Raw genomic sequence first — 23,611 nt, 5'->3', positions numbered from 1 at the left:
ACGTGTTATGAGTCACAGTTATTTATTTGTTTAAAATTATTAACAGCATGGATAGACTCTAAATTCCATAATTAAAAACCATACATTTATCACAGTCAGGTTACAGTCTTTATTCACAGTCACAGTTTTGATAGGATTAGGTTTATTCTTAGTTAATAGGGTTATGGGACAGGTAATGTTTATTTTAGACAATACAGTACATTATTTCATAAGCAGGGTGAAAGCAGGAATAGGAACCATTCATTTAGTAAAGATTAGAGTTTAGGGACATGCTATTCCGACTCTGGACGACACTTTTAGGGAGTCCTGAACCCTAATGTTCTCTTCCATGTGTGCGGTTCCCTTAGTCTAAACGGATTTTTGCAGTCCAACAGATGGAGACCTATCGGTCAAAAGGCACACGTCTCATTGACCGCTCTGTCTCAGTCCACAGCAAGCCAGAGGTGAATACTGCAGCTCTCAGGTCTGGGGGAAATTACCACAGTCTGTATAAACAAACAAACACACCATTTCCTGTTCCACTAGGCAATTTTAAACCTGCCCACAAAATGCAGAAACATTGAACAATTATGTTATGTGGCAATGTTTTTAACCTGTTCCATGGGTATTATCACAGCATTACATTCAGTCTCTTAACATTTAGGCTATTGAGCCATCTGTATGTTCTGGTGCAATTACGTACTCTTGAGGCCATAAAGGGTATTTTTGTGCATATCGTGGCCTTTATCCAGGTAACGTACGCTTGTGTATATTTGGAAAACATACACATAAAAGTTTTATTTCCTGTAACACCAAGCAGCCTGGGGACATGTCACATGTTCTGCTCCACTGTCCCACCACCGCGCTCTGCTTTCACAGCAGCACATTCAATCAAACGCACTTCAAAGGCACCGCGGTCATGTGACGACACCACATCAAAGGGACCTGGCGTACGCACGAGCTCTCCGGAGGGGCGTGCCTGGCGCGTGAGACCAACGCCCCGCCGAGAGCATCGGTCAGAGCATCGCGATGATTGGCCCACACGAGCAAGAAATGCGGGGCACGAGGAGGGGGCATCAAATATAAACCACTGCGGGTGCAATTTCAGCTACAAGTCAAACTACAACCAACTATCAGAAAGTGAAAGAAAGCAGCAAAGGGATATTTCACAAATACTGGAGTAGAGTATCCACTTCTGAAGATATGATGGATTTTTGCGCCTTTTTATTTTGTATTTGTTTCCAAGAGTGTCCCTCTTGTCACAGAACGTTTCTTGGCGCTTGTTAGGAATGTTTATCTTTTGATATACTTGTCCACAATGCAGCGTGTGGCTGTGCGCTCCTGTGTGCTGCTGCTCCTCGTCCACCTGTGCGCACCAGGCCAAGCCAAGAGGGCGCGCGGCAGAGGAGCGCAGTCCCGCCGTGTCCAGCAGCAGGCTCCCGTCCCCAGGGAGCGCGTGGATGGGGCAGAGAGCTTTCCTTTGGACTTTACAGCCGTAGAGGGCAACATGGACAACTTTATGGTTCAGATTAAGAACCTGGCGCAGTCTTTATACCCCTGCTCTGCGCAAAAACTGGACCAGGATATGAAGCTACACTTTCTCAAGAACGAGTCTGTCACCTGTAACGACGGCTCTCCCGCGGGGTGAGTGTCACTTTGTACCTTTCATTGTGATGGAGGATGATCTCTGTAGACTCCCACTCCCTCTCCACTCCTTCATTCCCTCCGGATGTGACCGAATTGGATCAAAGGAGCAGATCAGAGAGAAGACTTTACGCGCAGCCGATTCGCGACCTATTGAGCGCCACTGCGCCCTCAGAGCAGTGGTTATTCATTTAGTCTTTCAGATCTAGACCTATTCATTAAAAATGTGTTTTTACAGTCTTCAGGGTTATAACCTTCATTACATTAGTACTGTTTACGAAGCAGATATTTTGTGTGGAGTAACAGGCCATTTATTTAGGAAGAATATCTCAATTTGAATGGCCACACCAAGGATAGGCTAACAAAACCAACCTTTAATATTCTTTCATCTTAATGGTATTTTGTCAAAAGTTAAGCTGCTAAATTATGATTTATGTATATGTTTTTTTATTTTAATACATGCCTTCAGACCTACAATTTGCATTAGGCTTTTTTCTTATACTTCAATAAGTAACGTTCAGTAATTCAACTGAATTCACTTTTATAATAGAACGTTGTAAATTTCTGTATGTTGCTCAATGTTTTACAGGCGATTAAAGACTAGAGTTTTCTGGTTTCTTACAGATATTACCTAAAGCAGTCTAAGGGCAGCAAACGGTGGCTGGTGTTTTTAGAAGGTGAGGAGCTGAAGTTACCCAGTCTAGAGTCTTGAAATTCATTCAAGTCCTCTAACTCATCTACCCCACTGTGTTTTGGGCAGGTGGATGGTACTGCTTTAACAGACAGACATGCAACAGCAGGTACGAGACAATGAGGAGACTGATGAGCTCTACCAAGTGGTCAACGAGCAGAACAGGTGATAAGACAACACAATGATCACTTATAATGTGCTTCACTGTAGGTCCAGCTGCACAGAGTCAGAGGTTTATCAGTAGTTCACAGAGAGCTGTGTGTTTCCTCTTTGGCTGAGTTTGCACGAATCTTTTAAAGTCAAACTGAGTTTTTCCCTTTGGGCAATGAGGGAACCTCCTGTTTGTTTACACTTGCCTCTTTCTGTGTAGACGTTACACCAGCGGCTGTGCCGCCGCCTCACTTCTCTGTGGAGCATGAATGTAATCGCTGACCAAAGCAGGCATCCATAATGACCTTTTCATCACAGAGAAAACACAAGCTGCACATCAAACATGTGCACATGTCCAGATTCTGTATTTAAACTAAGATCCTGAAAAATGTCTTACCCCCTTGAAACGTTTTCTGTTTTTTGTTCAGGGACTGGAATCTTGTCCCCACAGCCTGAAGAAAATCCTCACTGGTGGAACGCCAACATGGTGTAAGTATCTGTAGCGTAATCATTCAAGTGCTGTTTCCTTCCTAAAGCAAGGTGTTTTAGGAAGAAGACACTTTATTCAATTCAATTCAATGTATTTTTTATTTTTTAATGCCCAAAATCACAACAGCAATTGTCTCGGAGGGCGACAGTGATTAAACAATGTACGTAGGGATGAGGGTCGATGTCCCAGTGTCCCCTGTCCTTAGACCCTCCTTCTCGGCCAGGAAAAACTACAAAAAACCTGGAGGAGTTCCACAGAGAAGGAGAGATCCGACTCCCCCAGACGGACAGGCGGACACGAGATAGACAGTGGAGCTGGATCCACTCAGGAGGAGAACCAGTTCTTCAGTAGGAGAACCAGTTCTTCCAGGCAGATGAAGAACCGTCCATATGAAGTAGAGACCGCTTTTCCAGGGACTCGAGGAGCATCTGGGTCCACAGGTCACCCTGTACCACTCCCCCCGGAGTGGCAGGGAGTGGGAAAAGAAAAAACAGATTGCAAGGGAAATTAAATATTAAATATTGTTTGATAGAAAAAGTAGTCAGAAGCAGAGGATAGTGCTCAAGCTGCCATACTTCCCACCGCATAGTTGCTCCTAGGGCAGCGTAGCTGAAACTGTAGGTTTATATTTCTGTTCCTAACTGGTCTGAACATAAGATATTTCAAAGAGGAACATTTTAAGCCTGGTCTTAAATGAAGAGACTGTGTCGGCCTCTTTAATATGGACCGGAGCTGATTCCATAACACAGGAGCTTGGTAGCTAAACGCTCTACCTCCTACTGTGCTTTTAGAGACTCTTGCAACCACCAGAAGGCCGGCATTCTGAGAGCGAAGAGCTCTGTTTGGATGATATGGTACTATAGCATCTTTGAGGTAGGATGGGGCCAGGTGATTTATGGTTTGGAAATCAGGAGAAGGATTTTAAATTTGATTCTAATCTCGACAGGAGAAGAGCCTCGAGCACCGGCGTAATGTGTTCTCTTCTTTTAGTTCCTGTTAGTAATCTTGCTGCTGTATTTTGAGCCAATTGAAAGCTTTTTATAGAGCTTTTAGGACATGCTGCAAGCAGGGAGTTACAGTAGTGTAAAATTGAAGTGTTAAATGAAAACAATGTTTTTTGTCCTCACAGATTCATCCCATACTGTTCCAGTGATGTGTGGAGTGGAGCCACACCCAAGTCTGAACACAGTAAGATACCAGAAAATATTTTGGCCCTAAGCAACAATATTTTATTTTACTTCTAATGTCCACTTCCAATGTTTAACTTATTTTTTCCAGGTGACTATGCCTTCATGGGGTCTCTGATCATTCGTGAGGTGGTCAATGAGCTGTTGGCTAAAGGTTTAAACAGTGCTAAAGTCCTGCTCTTGGCAGGAAGCAGGTCAGTGGACAACACCTCACACAAACTATAATATACACAGGTCTACCATGTCCCCAGCTTAAATCGCTTTATATTGATCCAGTGCTGGAGGGACTGGAGTCCTGCTCAACGTGGACCATATTTCAGAGCAGCTGAAGACCCAGGGCCACACAGCGGTGCAGGTTCGAGGACTCGCAGACTCAGGATGGTTCCTGGACAACAAACAGTATAAATTCACTGACTGTCTGGACACCATAAGCTGTGCCCCTATTGAGGCGATAAAGAGAGGAGTCAGGTTAGATAGACGTGAAGTCTAACAGACATACCGGTACTGATATATAACATTTAAGTCACCTTTTTGTGATTGTCTTTAAAGATACTGGGGGGCACAAGTGCCAGAGAACTGCAGACAGGCTCATGTTGGAGAGGAGTGGAACTGCTTCTTTGGATATAAAGTCTTCCCCACACTTAGCAGTAAGTACAAACAGAAAATGTTGACTAATATGAATGGTCGATATTGCTGGGTTTCAGATGACATCACAACGTTCTATAGGCCAATAATATTTAATAGATTAATATGGTTAAATTGCAGATTTTTGTTGTAATACAAGAAGGTAATGAGTCTAGTCACAAATGGGAATCATCATCATTTGTGAATTTACTTTTAGATATTTCATGGTACAGTGTAGTTGTACGTCTTCTGTAGTTGTACGTCTTCTGTAGTTGTACGTCTTCAAAGCTCGTGCTCCACACTAAAGAGGGAGAGAAAGAGTGAGAAAGATAGAGAAGAGATAAAAAAAAATTGCTTTGGCACTCGCCCCCATTGGGGTGTAGGACGTTGTCACAGTCTAGAATCTGAAAACAACTAATTGATGCCATGGTTGTTACCATAGTGACACAATGCACACATTAGGAAACGCAGCCAGATACGTTTTTAGAATGTCCGAAAACTGAATAAAAATCAAATCATGGTGCCTTTTTATCTTATGATTATTATTATTTTGAATGATTTATTTTTTACAAACTAATTATAACAATAGAATACACATTTCTCTATTCCTAATTGTATAGTTTTGAAAATACAAATATTAAAGTGGATCAACTAAATCTCTCCAGGTCCAGTGTTTGTGGTGCAGTGGCTGTTTGATGAGGCCCAGCTGACAGTGGATAATGTGCACCTCATAGGTCAGCCTGTTCACGAGGGGCAGTGGAGGTACATCCAGACTCTGGGGCAAGAGCTGAGGAGCACACTGCGGGGCGTTCCGTAAGAAAACCACACACACACTCGCACGCACAACACACCTGGAATGTGCACAAAAATAAAACCGTTTGTATGTTTCTGTGGCAGGGCAATATTCTCTCCAGCCTGTCTCTCACATGAACTCATCACAAGAACGTAAGTAATGAGTTAAATCAGAGCTTAAATAAGGCAAGACCAAAGTCTATGTGCGGCTTATACAGCATTTTTAAATTGACAAATTTTCACAGTGAAATTGTGACAGTAGGTGACCATCTCTTGTGGAGTCTTCTCTGTAGGCTTGTCATATGAACAATAGCTCCAGAAAGTATCACGATAAAAGATAATATTGAAACTACCATACCGTCCTGCCCAGTGGCTGAGTGGTCTAACCAAGAGCACATATGCCAGGTTCTGTGCCGGTCTCAGTGTCGTGAGAATGATTCTCCAACAATTTGCTGAATGCTGCTCTTCACCCAATTTCACCCCACACTGTTCTGTCAAAAAAAACCTTATGCCACTGACACACCCTAACCTAATCTTTTAACAGTGTTAAATATAAATTAAAAAAAGAAAAGATGCAACAAATGAGTAGAACAGTTAGTATGTATACTGAGTTACTTAATTCAACTCTTTACAGCTCAAATCATATTGTACTGTATACTACAAAAAAACAAAAGTGCAACGAAAGGTACACGTAATAAATATTACCCCCCAAAATATTGTTTCATTTAACATTTATTGAACAGTGGATATAGTGGTTGTCTTGACATGGCTCCTTCTGTGTGCAGTGGTCAAGCCTGGTCCATGAAGGTAGAGGTGATATGTGGTTTAAATTGCAGATGTTAATGTTGACACGCTCCGTGTCACGTTGAAATCATTATGTTATATACTTTATTACATTTTCATGGATTTCAGCGTCCGGTTCATATACGTCATTTTCATCACTCATCACCCATAGATAAAATCATTTACTCAGTTTTTCCTTTGTCGCACGCTTAGAAACTGGATGGAGATTCAAGTCAAAGGCACGTCTTTACCGCGCGCTCTGCACTGCTGGGACCGCAGTCTTCAGAACAGTAAAAACGTGAGCCACGGGAACTACAGCGTCCTGAAGCAGCGGACGCCTCCTCTCAGGGGCTGCCCACTGCACCTGGTGGATAGCTGCCCCTGGCCCCACTGTAACCCCACGTGCCCCACTATCCGGGACCAGCTCACTGGACAGGAGATGAGCGTCATACAGTTTCTCAAGCACATGGGCTTCGATGTGCAGAAGATGGCCCAGCAGCAAGGCATGGACCCCCGCAAGCTACTGGGCATGCTCAACAACGGCAGCTGAGACAAACAACAATATTAAGAAGACGAAGCTGCATATACATGGACAGCATTGGACAAGGCACAACAGGACTCACGTAAATGACATTGTGCTTGTGAAATATTGTCTTCAAAATTGGACAAATGTACATACTGTGCCGGTCGACTTAAGCTTAGTACATAGATCATTTGCTGCTCTGCCTTGGAGCTAGTTCTACAATGACAAAGGAATATGCAGACGTTCAGTACTTTCTCCTTGGGAAGTAATGGTGCTCGCTACTGTCGTCCCTCTACGGTGCTGCCATTTCTACTCTTCACCAAATATGCTGCTTGTTCTTACTTGGATGAATCATAACTTAAATTTACTAATAAAGCTACAAAAAACCCTTTTCAGTTTTTAAAATGACAAAAATTAACCTTTTCGTTTGCCACAGTAGCTACTTGGAAAAAAGAAGCAAAACAATTGATAAAAAAACATGACATAATTTAATTTAAAACACTAGAACAGACATTATCATACATAACCCACAGCATTCGGGCTGGATCCATATATATATATATGTATATATATATATATATATATATAAAAACAGTAGTATAAAACTGGTAAAAAGTTAAACCAAAAGTTCACAGTTGGTTTGAAAGTGCAGCTAAAAATAATAATGTAAAATGTATTCTCCAGTTTTGTTGGGCGTTGTTACTTGATTCAACTTTGACTCCAGTTATGAGCTCGTCCAGTTTTGTCCCGTAAACAATGTTTAAAGTTGGCCACTCAACAGTTAGAATCCTGGAAAGAGAAAACACAGTTAACTAAATTCCCCTGTGCATCACAGTCCCACTTGGGGTTCAGGCTGTAATCCAGATCCACAGCAAATGCTACTGTAATCATGAGTTTCCCTTGAAACAGATAATATGTGTCTATTATTTAAATGGGACCACAATCAGAAGTCAGTTTGAGTGTTATTACCATTAAAACTCGTGTTACTAGTATTACAAATAAATATGCTTATTTTTGGGTGTGTGGCTCTATTGTACAAACAAGACAAATGTCTGACCTGACTGGTGAGTCTGCGCGCCGGTGTCCGCTTTTGTTCATGAATGGACTGAAGACGAGTAATGAGGAACTTTTTGTCTTCTCCCTCCTGAAGGACAAGAGAACACAAAAACAGATTTATAATAAGCTTTCATATAATATTGAATCTGGATCTGTACATTTCAGCTGCATGGTCCTTTACTGACCCCTTGTGGCTGGGGTTTGTATATTTGACACATTTCTTGCAAGGCAGAAACATTTGTTTAATTTAAATTCAGTTTATTGTTGCCCTTCTGACATTTGACCATTGGCTTTTTAGCACTATTACTAACTTACACCTACAACATAAGTGATTTTTCTATATATTTAATTGAATAAAATGATATAAATATGAATTGCTTACATTTTTTATTTGTTCTTGCAGTAGGTCAATGATTTTTCTCTGACCATCAACCACCTGACTGTGGAAGTAGATGATTATTCTGTAGAAAAACAGACGCTTTTGTTAAAATAAACCATAAATCTATCCGTACGTAGTAATAATTACCAGTATAGTTTGTTGATTCTCACAGAAATATGCCGGCTCCCACAAACAGGAAAAACGGGTGTTCAACCAAATACGAGTGTGCTCTGGCCAACACAGAGAGTTTGGGGTTGTCCTTCTCCAGCTCCTCGACCCAGCGCTTTCCTGCTTGAATCATGGTTTTGAGCTGTTGAAACGGGCCACACAAAGACGACGGAGTAATACTGCAGACGAGAAAACGGAACAAGTTAAATATTCTAAAGTACATTAGATTGTGTTGAAAGGACTGAAAGGAGAATTAAGCATAAAAAAAAAAAAAAAAAAAAAATGTATTGCCAAAGTGTGACAAGGAACACGTTATGATGGTGAAATGATGGTAAAAGTGTGTCTCTGGGAGGTGTTCCAGTCGCCCTGGTCAGTGTCTATCAAACTGACATCAGACCAAAGATGGAACAATAGTTAAAAAGGTGACAGCTGATATATCATACTACTATAATGTATAAATATATAATACAATAAAAAATGACAAAAAGAGGTTGTGCTCTGTATCAGAACACAGAAGTACAAGACAATGTGGTGAAACTACTATTTTGTGTTGAAAACTGTTTTTTAATGAGTTTGATTTCGAAATTGGTTTTGAGCAACGAGTTAGTCAGACATTTTATGATTGCTGCGTGGATGGAGCAAAGTCAAGTTAGGACTGCTTAAGAAGATAATAAAGTCATGTTTTCGATCAGTGTAATGTCCCTGTAAACGTCTTGGATGAAAGGGCTGTAAAATGATCCCTCTAATTTCTCTTTTTATCAGCTCTGTTCAAGTTATATTCAGTTTTTTCCATCTTCAAAACAACCATTTCTCATGGCTGTTGTTTTCGCCTGAAAGTTTACCTCCACATGGTGTAAGTGACGCAGACAGAAGCTCCCACAAACGACGGGATACAGAGGAGCGTGATGAAGACTGTGGTCATTTGGCTGACTCTGTACGGTTTCCTCGGGGCCTGACAGTTCATCATCACACTGCCCTAAGCGGAAAGATGGAAACAAATGTGGGACGTTACAACACAATCACTATAGACCCTTGAAAAGTGTCATGTCATCATGTTCAAAAGAAAAAGTGAAGTAGATCTTGACACATCTTCACTGATTAACTGCCTGTAATAAGAAGTTTTGAATTTCCAAGCTAGACATCTGAGTTACCACAGTTTGCTTATCTATTACATAGTATTTTAACATTTGAATTTGATCTTCACAAAAAAGTATTAATTGTGGTAAACAATGTAATATATCCGTTAAAAAAAACGATTGTGGGGTCAGCCTTTCACATATTTTTTTCAGTAAAACATAAATAAAGCAAGATACATTGTAAATAGCTTTATATATCATGTTTAATTTCACTTTTATCTTCAGTCCTGATTGTATTAGTTTCCAAACGCTTAAATTGTCTCTACACACACTGTTTATATAGTAAATATAGACCACTGTACCTTCTTAATATAAAAAAGTAACAGGAGTTTGAGGACTTGCACAGCTGGGAGTATTGGGGTGAAGAGCACACCTAACCTAATAAGAAAAGTAATTAATCACAAAGAACAGCCTCTGGATCTGTAAAACACAATATAAATGTATATTTAGCTCACCACGCCAAAGTCTGTCCATAAATGAGGTCCAAGACGTTTCTGGGGATATCAAACACGGGCTTCCTGCGTCGCTTTAGCACCTTCTCGGAAAACAGTCTGTGCAGATAAAAATGATTCGAGTTTATAGAGTACAATGCTCATATTGTGTTTAGGGATCAATATATCAATACTTACCTCCAAAGAAACTCTCCAAACAAAGTGTCCAACAGTGTGAAAATGAAGTCCATAATCAGGAAGCGATAAAGTTCTTGTCCAACAAAAGTTTCCCAGCACTAAAATTATAACAAAAGACCTGTATTTGAATCCACATACTTGTATTTACCATATTCTTCTCTGTTTTAATTAACAAATCTATATGTAAATAGTATAGACCATTATTTTTACCTGTAGGCCAATTCTCCCAGGGCTTTCTGCCACACGACCCAACCAGTGGTAACAAAGAACTCCCAGCACACTGATTTTAAGCATCAAATTTCTGAAAGTCATGATAAAATCAACAATGAAACTCCTCAGTTTAAAGCGATAACCTGACAAAAACACGTTCAGAGCGCCGAGGACCTGCTGATGGCCACGTAGGTGCGGACAGAGGGCGAGTCGTAGTCCTCCATCCAGGCAGCGGCGTTGAACAAACCGGGAACTAGCAGGTTAATAACGGACACCACCACAGGGAGTGCCAGCATACTCGCCTCCGTCAGTATTGGGTCCTTTTTGACACGTCGGGAAAGCTGCTCCAGGTTCTGTTGAATTAAAACAAATTGGACTATTTTATGGCTGTAAAAACCATCAGAACCAGCATTGCAATTTTAGATTAAAGGTTGAATGGACGATTTTTTTGGCTCAAATCTGAGTCTTATTTCCTCATGGCGTGGACTGCCGATTAGTCCTGCCACGTATCAATCATAAAACGCACCTATCGCTCACCTGCAGCCTCGTGCGGCTCGTCCCACGTTTCCGCGTGTCTAAGCGCATTGATCTATCATAATATAGTTCCCTCAGTGTACGGGATAAAATGAAGACGGAGAAAGACTGTTCGAGCTGACTCAGACTATGACGGAAATATACGGGAGACGAGAGATGTGATGCAATCCATCGCGCTAATAAACAAACGCACGTGTGTGTTGTATCAGTCCGCAAGGGGGAGTGCGCATGAACATCGTCCATTGCGCCTTTAAGAATAGGGAAGGATAGAGTAGCCAAAAAAGGCTCAAAATTATTGTTACATCAAAAATAATACTAAACGAGAAGGTGTACTAAGTGTACTAGGTGTACTAAGTAAAAATGTATTATTTGGGTAAACTATGACTGAAACGGTCTGGAAAACATCTGATTTATAATTTGAAGTTAATGCAATCGGAAGGATTTATCATCAAATCACGCACAAAATCTGCTATTTTCAGAGGATGGGCCACAAAAATGAGAAAAATTAAATCACATCATCGACGAATCATTTAATATATTTTAATAAAGTCAACATAAAGCTTTTATAACTTTCATTTTGCAGTGTGTGAGTATGGTGTCAGAAAATGTTTAAGAACAATATTTTTAAAAAAAACTCAATTAATTTATGACTCAATTAAAAATGACTCAATTAAATTTATTTGACTCAATGTGACTCATGGATGAATTGGTATGCATTTTTTATTTCCAATGGTTTTAGTTACAACTTAAACTCAATGAGATAACTGTTAGTTCTATCGTCACGTGGCGTCTCACCTTGTGCATGTGCTCAGAGAAGAAGTAAATACCAAAAGCACATCCGATGGTGCTGGCGATGCAGATGGTCCAGGCCAAACCGTGCACCGTCGCTCTCCACAGCCTCTGGCACCCTGTGTTTTTCACCAGTTTGTGGTTCACTTCTGCCAGCAGCTCCTGCAAACACACAAACCAGAGGAACAAGTGAGAACTGACAGGAATCCAACACTACACTCTCACAGTGCAATATTAGAATGCTATTCATCTCGTTGTATGGAATAATTGTAAGTCCAAATATGCCCTAACAAGCATTCATAACTGTCATATTGCAACAAGTTAAGATTAAAGTGATACATTACGATACATTTATCAGAACCATAAACAGTATTACTCTACACTGAACAGAGCAAAAGACCAGGGATTTCCACTTAATAAAGCATAAAAATTCAAAATGAACAAATCATTTATCAAGCATGATTAAGGCAAGTAATTACCGGTATTTAAAGGCGGTATGGACGATTTTTCGGCGATTTGAGAACGCAGGCGGAAGTGCGCATGCGCACTCCCCCATGCGGACTGATACAACACACACGTGCGTTTGTTTATTAGCGCAACGGAGCGCATCACATCGCTCGTCTCCCGTAGATTTCTGTCCACTTCTGCGTCAGCTCGAACTGTCTTTCTCAGTCTTCATTTTGCCCCGTACACTGAGGGAACTATATTATGATAGATCCATCCGCTTAGGCACGCGGAAACGTGGGGACGAGCCTGACGCTGCTGCAGGTGAGCGGTAGGTGCGTTTTATGATTGATACGTGGCAGGACTAATGATTTATCCACGCCACGAGGAAATATGATAAAAAATTTGCAGAAAAAAATCAGCCATACCACCTTTAATAAAGGGTTTTGAGTATTAATTTAGTCCCTAAGCCAGAATCAATTAACAATTTTGTCACGATGAATTATGTCTTTGTTCATGCTTTAATATTATTAAATGTATAATTAGAAAGAGGAGTTGTTCAGCACAAGGCAATAACAAAAAATGGATGACTGGGACAGAGCCAACACTAAATATGGAACATTAAATATAGACACATTTGCCAGAGAGTGGGGCAGTGGGCGGATACATAATATGTCAATTATGCATTGACTGAGTTCCTTTTGCTTTTTGCTTTTGTCTTTTACTCTCGGGTCTTGTTTTGTTGGTATTTATAAACTGATAATAAAAATGTGATACGACGTAGTTATTTGCCTCGGTTTTTTTAAGCGTCCTGCCTCAACTAAACTATTCATCCAAGGCACTGTAGCTTCCATAATACTATGGCAACGGTAGCAACTGATATACAATTTATGTTACAATATCACTGCAACTGTTACATCCCAAATAACATGAGATTCTTTTGACTCATTACTCATTTAATCCAGTCCAAATGTATACAGACCTTTATTTGTGTGCTGATATTCTCGGACATGAGTTTAACAGAAGTCTTCTTGATGACCTTGAAGTCCCAGGAGCAGAAGACCTTCATGGCCAAAATACTGTGCGAGTGGTCGATCCTGAAGCTCCGACCAAAGGATTTCGACATACTGAAGAAAACGGACAAATAAAAACTGTTGACCGATGACCATACAGATGTTATTGCTTGTAATTACAGGCCCTTTTTTTTACTGCCTGCACCAGTGTGATAAAATGTGAATATATGATTATATTTCTGTGATGTATTTTATCTGCATAATAGTATATTATCTGCATCATTAGTCTGAGAGAAAAACAGCATGTGACAAACTGTGTTTGTGAAGGTGTCGTAAAGATGGAGCGGGGAATGTTTGCCCCAGGGAGGGGGTTTAACAGCCCAGGGGAGTTAGAAAAACATTCACCAGGCTTTATCTCTACGGAAAAATACCAACTGTTGTAAAAGACAAGTGCCTTGATGTGAAGCTGACCAATGAGAAATGTGACCCGCCTATTCCAGAATATCTAATAAAACCAACCTGCATGAGAAAAAACTGTGTGAGACGCAGGAGGGTCACCAGGGCTGCTTACAACAGCCCGCGTGACCCCGTCCCGGCGTTTTCTCCCAAGCTTGCCATACAAAAGACTGACGTTTATGTGTCGTTTAATATTCTAAGTTGAATTATGTTCTCTGACTGTTAAGGAATAGCATTGATTCATGTGTAATTTCCTGACAACCAGAAAACATACACAGTTCCCTTTTAAACGAGTGAAACCAAAGTACCTGTACACAAGGATGATGCAGGTGATAAAAAAGGAGGCTCCGATGGTAAAGAAATAGGCCAGTGGCATGTTGTACGAAAGCTTGGACTGACACACCAGTTGTGTTTCATTGGCGGCTGAGGAGATGTTGTGATCTTTGCATGAGCTGCGCAGCGTGTAGTTACAGTAGTATCCGTAGTACATCACAGTGTCCGAGAAATAGCCCTACAAGACAAAGTATACACAATGAAATACGCACTAAGTAACTTTTCTGGTACAGGGCATGCCGCCTGCTCGTTTCCATGGAGATGCTTTTGCTTTGCCTCGTAGATTTCACATCATCTAGAACTGCTTTTGTTGTCTTGCAGGTGTTTTAACTGCTAAGTGGTGCCTTAAAAAACTTATATTCTTTACTGTGAGCGGGGTTGCCACTCCACAGATCTGACATGTAACTCATCACCTCCTTGTTAGTTTAATGTCATACTGTGAAACAAGGCAACGCAATGACATCTCCATTAATGTTCTGTCTATCGTGTAGTCACAATGCTGAGGAAAAGGGTTGAATTTGATTATTATTATTCTATCACTTTTCTTTTTAAGACAAAATACTGTAAATTTCATAAGATAATAGTATTTCTTCAGGTTTACATGTGTGAGCTTATAATACTTCTGATTATTCATAAAACTGTTAAGGAACGTTACAGTTGGTCCTGTTTATGTGTTTATTTTTAGTATCGTATTTGTTCAAACGAGGATCTAGTTTTAGTATCACTAGTTGACAACCCTAATCTCCATGGAGACAAGCAGGTGGTGGCCCCTCTTCCAGAAAAGTTACATAGTGCATCTTTAATCACGGTTTGTTGTATGAGGGTGAATGTGTTATTATGCACAAATCTTACCGCTCCAGAGAGCAGTTCCAGTCCCGTAAAAGGGATGTTCTTTGGGGGTGGATCAGGCGGGTGCACCACTTGGGGCAGAACCAAAAAGGCCCCAGTGACCAGGAAGAGGAAGATGTTGAAGAAGAGCAGCGTCTGGAGGAAGAGGAAGTAGGACAAAACCCCCGTCCCGAAGCGTCCACTGACCCTCTTTAGCGCCACCTGCCAGAGCTGCAGCGAGTGCAGGAACGACAGCCAGCTGTACCAGCTCTGCCGCGCCGCCTGCAAACAACAACAAGCAAACAACAACAACAACAAAACAAGGGGGATTAGATACATCAATAAAGATTAGAATGGGGGTTTTGTAGCTGTGTCTACTATTCTTTTAGGCAAAGTTGAGCTCGTTCAGTTGAGGGCTGTCACTAATGATTATTTTAGTAGTCGATTAGGCAGCAATTATTTTCTTATTAGTCGACTAGTCAAACAATTATTTCTGTTCTAAATTTAGACATTTTAGAACAAATTTAACCAAATATAAGTTGAAATACAATGACTGATAACTTTAAGTATTGTCCAGGTAACAATTACGACCTTTCTTTTATTGTTGTCTTGGTCCATTAATCATTGCAGCCATAGTTCAGGTGTAGTTCTGCTATTATTTTTAGCCCTAAAACATAATTGGTTGACAAATATGCGCGTATAACAATGAGGTCCAGATGTGACGGCAAAAGGCTAGTTCAACATATCCATTGAGATGCAGAATTTTGTTACAACCTTAATTGGATAATTTTCACAAATTTACTAAACTCTAAACATTCGTAGTAGCCCAGTGTTTCTTAAAGTTAGTTTTGATTAATTTAAATTAAAAAGGTAAAACACTTGTTTATGAAGCAAGTATAAAAAAACAAGGCAATAAGGTCATTAATCTGATTCACGTAAAAGTAAAGTTATCAACGCTTGAGCAACAGAGCAGTGCTCAACTTGCACCTTACAAAAAGAGGAAGTGGTTAGAATTGCCAGACGTATTTATCTCACAGATTTTTAAAGATATTAAGGGTAACTGTATGTCTCCAGGGCTCTAGGGCGTTCAGGTCGGATCACAGCCGACCCTTCTCACCCTGGACATGGACTATTCCCTACTACTCCCCTCAGGCAGGAGGCCACTCCCCTCAGGCAGGAGGCCACTCCCCTCAGGCAGGAGGCCACTCCCCTCAGGCAGGAGGCCACTCCCCTCAGGCAGCAGGCTACGGTCCATCCGGACCAGAACCTCCCGTCATAAGAACAGTTTCTCTCCCTCTGCCGTTGGACTCATGAACACACCTGCCACTTTAACTACAATTTAATAAAGCACTGACTGCACGGTTCACTTTCTGCGCTACATCTGTAAATTTAAATTTACAGATGTAAAATCTGTACATTTTGTGTTCCGGTACATAGTATTTTTATTTTATAGTACATTTAAATTGCTTTTCTTTCCCTATTTGATTTTTATAAATCTTCATTGTATCGTTGTTGTATGTTACACTGAATCACCAGTGATGCCTGTGAATTTTGTTCATTGACAATGGCAATAAACCTTTTCTGATTCTGATTCTAATTAAATACAGAGGTAGAGTCAATGTAGAAGTCACAAATGTACAGAAGATAAAAAATAGACGCACAGTTTCAGGGTTAAAACCCTGACAGAAGAAGACCACACAAGTTACTCACAATTATAATGTAATACTTGAGGCGGCTGCAGCAGGGGATCTGACGACTGGACAAGGTACGACGTTCCTTTTGTAACGCCAACCGCCTGGAAAAAACAACGAGGAATGTTTCAGACCTAAAAGCACAAAAGAACAGCAGACGACAAGAGGGCCGAGTCCAACCTGAGCTCTGTCTTTTCTGCGACACTCAGAGGCATCCCCCGCAGCATCCTCACTCTGTCGCTCACCGAGAGGTTCTGGAGGTTGTTCACCAAACGGTCCCTCTTACTGACTGGAAACCAAAAATAACACCCACATTTACATATATGACATCCAAATTAAAGCATTTAAAAGACAGTGGCTGCAAAAGTCCAGGTTTGGGCTCAGTTCAGTCCAATTTTGAGGGGGCGATATTATGTTACTCCAACAGAAATGTGTCAAATATGTTTTTAAACATATTAGTTTTATTTATTAGGTTTAATATTTATGAAGGGCCTTTTTGAAAGTGCTTTATTAGACAACGTGGGTGAAGTGTCTTGCCTAGCGCCCCTTCCTATATATATATATATTCCTATATTTTTAACCTGTTCTTTGTGTAGCATTTTTTCCAATAAACCATCTACTCAATATTGAATTACATCAAATCAAATCAATTTATTTTTGTAAGGCCCAAAATCACAACAACAGTTGCCTCTGAGGGCCACAGGGAGAAATGAATCAACAATGTCTGTGGTGGCGTACATATATCTTCAAAACAGAATGTTCTACTGCTTGTTCCTGTTAGGGGTTGCGTTTGACTGGAGCTGTAACTTGGGGCATTTTTAGAGTTGACACTTGACCTAACACAAACATGTCTTTGGACGGTGGGAGGAAGCCGGAGAACCTGTAAAACACCCACGGTAACACAGGAAGGACATGCAAACTCCACCCACAGAGATCATGTGATGTTGGTCTAGTCAACACTCAATCGAAACAAACCGAACAAGGAACTGTAGTGGGTGGTGGTAATGTAACACCGCCATAAAACACCAAAGAAGAAGAAGAAACCCACCAATTCAGCCACCGTGCACCCCAACAGTCACAGTGTGTTTTAAAATACAATATATTGTCCACATCTAATTGTCATATGAACATGTAATTGCAATAACTGAACCCTTTTCACATAAGTGGCTTGTGAACTTGAATGTAAACAGACTGATATTCGGCCTGGTGTAAAGTTGTTAATTGTGTAAATGGTGCTACCCTCTGAGCCCTCTGCGTCTGTGCTGTCTGCCTCGATCCCGTAGCCTGTGATGCTGGGACGGGACGATCGGGAAAAGTCCCTGATGGAGGGTCTGCTCTGCCGCCGCCTGCGCAGCTGCATTGTGCGGTTGTAGTACTGAGAGATGATGGCTCCTCGGTTTCGACCTGAACACAACAGAGAAACAGCAGAAGAACATCAGACACCTGCAAAACCAGCAAATACGCGTTTGCCAACCAGGGGCGCCAGGGGGTACTTGGAGAGAGAGAGTGAGTGAGTGAGTGAGTGAGTGAGAGAGTGTGAGAGAGAGAGTGAGTGAGTGAGTGAGTGAGTGTGAGTGTGAGTGTGTGTGTGAGAGTGTGAGAGTGAGTGAGTGTGAGAGAGTGAGTGTGAGAGAGTGAGTGTGAGAGAGTGAGTGTGAGAGACAGTGAGAGAGTGTGAGTGAGTGAGTGAGTGAGTGAGTGAGAGAGTGTGAGAGAGAGAGTGAGTGAGTGTGAGAGTGAGTGAGTGAGTGTGAGTGTGTGTGTGAGAGTGTGAGAGTGAGTGAGTGTGAGAGAGTGAGTGTGAGAGAGTGAGTGTGAGAGACAGTGAGAGAGTGTGAGTGAGTGAGTGTGAGAGACAGTGAGTGAGTGAGTGTGAGAGAGTGTGAGAGAGTGTGAGAGAGTGTGAGAGAGAGTGAGTGTGAGAGTGAGTGACAGAGTGAGAGAGTGAGTGAGTGTGAGAGACAGTGAGTGAGTGTGAGAGACAGTGAGTGAATATGAGAGAGTGAGTGTGAGAGACAGTGAGTGAGTGTGAGAGAGTGAGTGAATATGAGAGAGTGAGTGTGAGAGACAGTGAGTGAGTGTGAGAGAGTGAGTGAATATGAGAGAGTGAGTGTGAGAGACAGTGAGTGAGTGTGAGAGAGTGAGTGAATATGAGAGAGTGAGTATGAGAGACAGTGAGTGAGTGTGAGAGAGTGAGTGAATATGAGAGAGTGAGTGTGAGAGACAGTGAGTGAGTGAGTGTGAGAGAGTGAGTGAATATGAGAGAGTGAGTGTGAGAGACAGTGAGTGAGTGTGAGAGAGTGAGTGAATATGAGAGAGTGAGTATGAGAGACAGTGAGTGAGTATGAGAGAGTGAGTGTGAGAGAGAGAGAGAGAGAGAGAGAGAGAGAGTGAGTATGAGAGTGAGTGAGCGTGTGAGAGCGCAAGTGTAGGAGCAAGTGTGAGCGAGCGAGCGTGAGAGTGATAAGATAAGATAAGCCTTTATTTGTCCCACAATGAGGATATTCCAGTGTTGCAACACAAAGTAGGTACAGAAGTAAACAACAAAGAACAGATAACTTATAAACAAAAACTTTAAAAACACTCTTGATAGAAAAGCTCTTATAAAAACTCTTGTACAAAAAAAACTCTTTTACTCTTAATAAAAAGAAAAAATAATAATAACAATAGTAAGTGAGTGAGTGAGTGAGCGAGTGAGCGAGTGTGTGTGAGAGAGAGAGAGAGAGAGAGAGAGAGAGAGAGAGAAGAAGGTGTGGGGGGGTAAAAGATAAGATATAAAAGTGCTGTGGCCTGTGTTCTTCCACAAACAGGAAGTGGGCACATTCTGTTGATGCTGATGAAGCTCTTCTTAAGAAACAGTTTGTTATGTTTTAGCTGAATGTTCTGTGTAGAGCAGTAAACACTTTATTTACCCTGGGACTTGACTAGAACGCTTAATAACAAAACAAGTTTATGCTGACACATTATGTATGTTTATCCTAAAAACAGCAGCATTTGGCTTTAGCATGTTGGTATCTCAAGACCCCCTGGACTCATGGCGCATTAAGCATGGAACACTATTGAAATGTTGTGAAGGATTGTGATATCACAATAATATCACAATGATGTCACAATACTTATTACTAGCATTCAATTCGGCAGTTGCCTGACAGGACTTTCCAAAATTGAAAATTATTGATTTTACCAACTGAATGTTAGAAAATCGACTCAATTTGGTACTGGACAAATTTAACAGACTCTGGACCAAGTGGAACCACAATTTGGACTTGGAAATATCGTGATTTTTTTTTTCTGTAAAATGTTCTGTGCTACTTATGTTCTTTTTAGTCTGTCTATTGCTCTCTGGTCATGTTCTATGTTAAAAAAGTTAGAAAATCAAACGATGAATCAGTCATTGACAGTAATAGAAAAGCAGATCACCCAACGTTCACAGGAATTACGTAAATGGATGACTGTCCCAGAACATCCATAGACCCTCCCCTTCTCTGAGGAAAAACTACAGAGACCGACTAAAAACGTCAATAAATATAAATCAATAAATATCATCTTAACATTATGAAGACATGTTTATCCTCAAAAAAAAACTATAATAGAACTGTACTTTGTCACGAGTGAAAACAATACTCTAGGAGAGACTGTTCTGCAGAAGTGGATTTTTCCTGCACGGTCTGGTGTAACAACGACTCTCTTTGTTGCCAGTTATACAAAATGTGCCACGATCGATTAATTTTGACGATGAAAGATATGATTGCACCGTCCGCCGCCCTCAGACTCACCGATGGTTCGACTGGGCATGGAGGACAGGACCTTGAGTGTGGCAGAGGACCAGCGCTCGCCCATCAGAGCGTCAGTCGGCTGCTCCTCTGCCTCCAGTCGACCCCGTCTCCTTCTGTACAGATCATTGTTGGGACTGGGCAAGTACGACACATCATCTAAAAAAAAAAAACAACAACAAAGAAACAAATGAGGGCAGCTGCTGTAACAAGAATGTACAAGGCCACGTCAAAATGTAGTTAAACCAGACTAAAACAGTTGTTATGATCTGCTGCAACCAAATTCCCAAACAGGTGAGAGCCAATATGAGAATGTCTTTATTTGGACTTTTACGGTTTAAACTGGTCTGAAAATGAAAAGGGGGGATGTGCCATTACCTCTCCTCTCCTCCAGCTCCCTCTGCATCTCCTGAAGCTCATGGGCGTCTGAGAATCCAGCGTTTTGACTCTGCTCTTGGATCAGCTGATGGAACGAGTCGTGAACCCCGTCTTCATCCGCCGGACTCCTGAAACACGACGAAGCACTGCCATTAAACCAGTGAAGGCCATATAACCTCTATAATGGGGATGTGAATATGGTTGGTCTCCTGTGATCAGATTAATAAGCTCATGGTGGAAGTTGTACTCTTCTCGTTCCTGTATCAGGGTCTACATGCTCCTGGTGAACAATGAGTGCATTCGCATTAGGACTGTCATGGTATAAAATGTTAGTGTGACGATTACTGAGAGACCGTGATCAAACAACAAAGAAATCTTTCTTTTATTTTCTTTCTTCTAGCCATCAGGTTTTTTGATCAGCTTCATGGAATTTTACTTTCTGGATGACAAAATAAAAAGTATATTTAGAGGTATTTTGCTATTCTATCTGTCTGGGGGCACTACAACTTTATTATTGTATGCAATATCAGCAAACATAGAAATATATTGTTTTATTGAAGTAAATAAAAAAATATTGTTCTGTCACATAAAAATAGGACAGCAAATTGAACTAGATGATTTGCAATGGCTGAAGCCATTGCTGGAGAGTCTCTCTCTCTCTAAGAATAAGAATCCTTTATTGTCCCACATGGGGAAATTTAATTGACGCAACGCAGGTAGATACAGAAGATAAGAACAGATCACTTATAGGAAGTTTGAAAAACACTCTCAGTAGAAGATCTCCTATAAACAAAAACTCCTATAGACAAAACCTCCCATTACCCAACAAGGGATGGAGGGGAAAAAATAATAAAGATAAAAATAAATAAATTGATAAATAATAAATACATAAATACCATTGCATGTGATCACGACAGTAATTGCACATGAATCATGACAGTAATTGCACATATGACGGAATTGCACATGGTTAGGTCAGTATTGCGAGTGTTCAGGACTAACAGTGTTTGTTATAAAGTCTGACAGCAGCAGGAAGGAAAGACCTGCGAAACCTTTCCTTCACACAGCGAGGGTGGATCAGTCTCTCACTGAAGCTGCTCTCCAGAGTGGACATAGTGTCCTGCAGGGGGTGACACTCATGGTCAAGCATAGATGTGAAACTAGCCAGGACCCTTCTGTCCCCCACCTCCTTCACCGAGTCCAGAGCACAGCCCAGGACGGAGCTGGACTTCTTGATGACTTTGTCCAGCTTCCTCCTCTCCCTCTCTGTGATGCTGCTGCTCCAGCAGTCCACACCTACATATATACCATATATACATTTTGTGATTTTTAATGTTGGGATGAACAGTAAATATTTTTTACATTTGCACTTATATTGTGAAACCTTTGATACTGCCATGTTAGGACATTGCAAATACAGTCACTAATGTTTAACAAACAGGAGAGAAGCCCATTGAGACAACAAGAGGACATGATCCTCCTGGTGTGGGCCACATCCAAACACACAAGATATTTGTACAGTCAAACTACAACAGAATAAAAAAAATACAGTGACACTAATATTATTACAACTGAAAATACTATTCAGTTTGCTTTAACAGATTAATCTCATCTCCATTTCTAGACTTAGTGGCTCAATTGAGCTTTTCTTCATTTAAAACTCGAATGGGACGTGTTTAGTGTTTTTTATGACATGATGTGATATGAAATAAATGTGTAATATTCATATATAATCATTGTTTTGATCATTATATTTAGTTTACACAATATGGACTAGGACTGGGCATAATATATTGACACAAATTAATATCTCGATATTTTTGAAACAGTGATATTGAAACAATTTTATGTCAATCCAACAGGAATATGTTAAAAGGCATCTTAAATAATTTTAGTTGACCAATGTGGAATGTCAATCAAATTAACCACAAAAGTGCAGAAGGATTAATTTGCGCCTTTTTTTGGAAGTTTATGACAAAGAGTTTCAAATTTCTACTTTAATCCTCTCTTTTAAGCATGCTATAACCGATAAACATTTAAATTTGGCCTATGTGCAAAACATTCACAATATAATCTACATCGTTATATATGACCCAGCTCTAATTTAAAGTCATCATAGACACGTCAATAATGAGTAAAAGAAGTTTGCAACATAGTTTCAAGTTGTACAAAAAGCCAATGAGTCATTGCTTTATAAAAAAAATATTTCACAAGAAATACATTTCCTTTTGTATTCAGTAACGGGTTAAAAATCAACAAAGTCAGAGAGTTCTTCAGATCAGCACTTTTCTACACTACTAATCCCATGTCAGAATGTAAAACGAGACGGACTTACTCCAGTCCGGCTTCCATCAAAGGATAGTCCTGGTCATAGTTCCCATTTCGGGCCATTTTTCTTGAGCGGTTTCCTGTGTTCGGTGGCGGACTGGACCAGGGGCACGGGATCAGGACCGCACCCGTTCAGACGCTGGCTCCACTCCCAGCATGCTGTTTGTTTGTGCGTGTACCTGTAACAGAGAGTGGCGGGGCGAGGGGAGGGGCGTGAGCTGAAGGTATGAATTCCAGGAGACGATGTTACGACTTGTCCTGAAGGGAAAGACAGCGAAACTAAGTCGCAGACAAAGTGTTTCAAATGTCTTTTGAACAGTCTAGTCGTGTCTCAACATAAAAACAGGTTCAAAAACAACGATACGCAATGACAATAATCAACGCAAGCATGTGACGTGGAGTTACTTCATTGTTATAACATGTTTGGTTTCGTTTTCCGAGACTAATTACACTAATGAATGCAAGTAATGTTAAAATGCACATTCACCTGTCAGAAAGAAATAAAAAGCTGTGTGCCCTCTTTGTGATTGAGTATTTTAACATGAAAAGTTTGGATTACTCTTTGAACTAAAATGCAGTTTGAGATAAATATATTTAAAATGT

At 40.8% G+C, this 23,611-nt stretch overlaps 2 protein-coding genes across 2 annotated transcripts; one reads left to right on the top strand and one right to left on the bottom strand.

Moving 5' to 3' along the window:
* The first annotated feature begins 974 nt into the window (after positions 1 to 974).
* notum1b (notum, palmitoleoyl-protein carboxylesterase b) lies at positions 975 to 7,412 on the top strand. Its single transcript, XM_072462362.1, has 11 exons — positions 975 to 1,623; positions 2,248 to 2,300; positions 2,384 to 2,479; positions 2,893 to 2,953; positions 4,084 to 4,142; positions 4,233 to 4,335; positions 4,418 to 4,609; positions 4,691 to 4,788; positions 5,431 to 5,578; positions 5,663 to 5,710; positions 6,554 to 7,412. Exons 1-11 carry the CDS (start codon positions 1,298 to 1,300, stop codon positions 6,888 to 6,890), a joined length of 1,521 nt encoding a protein of 506 aa, XP_072318463.1. The 5' UTR covers positions 975 to 1,297; the 3' UTR covers positions 6,891 to 7,412.
* On the bottom strand, positions 7,336 to 23,215 carry tmc6b (transmembrane channel-like 6b). The gene is made up of 20 exons (XM_072462361.1): positions 23,016 to 23,215; positions 20,681 to 20,808; positions 20,306 to 20,461; positions 17,769 to 17,933; positions 16,710 to 16,818; positions 16,549 to 16,633; positions 14,863 to 15,120; positions 13,986 to 14,188; positions 13,191 to 13,335; positions 11,771 to 11,926; positions 10,616 to 10,794; positions 10,442 to 10,532; positions 10,232 to 10,329; positions 10,058 to 10,153; positions 9,905 to 9,980; positions 9,309 to 9,442; positions 8,469 to 8,645; positions 8,302 to 8,380; positions 7,921 to 8,007; positions 7,336 to 7,652 (listed from the first exon to the last, which is right to left on the bottom strand). Exons 1-20 carry the CDS (start codon positions 23,069 to 23,071, stop codon positions 7,638 to 7,640), a joined length of 2,493 nt encoding a protein of 830 aa, XP_072318462.1. The 5' UTR covers positions 23,072 to 23,215; the 3' UTR covers positions 7,336 to 7,637.
* Positions 23,216 to 23,611: the final 396 nt, after the last annotated feature.

The sequence above is a fragment of the Eucyclogobius newberryi genome, unplaced genomic scaffold, assembly GCF_026437365.1.
Source record: "Eucyclogobius newberryi isolate DKJ021-1_F unplaced genomic scaffold, fEucNew1.0.hap1 SCAF_4, whole genome shotgun sequence".
NCBI lineage: Eukaryota > Metazoa > Chordata > Actinopteri > Gobiiformes > Gobiidae > Eucyclogobius > Eucyclogobius newberryi.
This window is presented reverse-complemented; position numbering and strand designations above follow the sequence as displayed.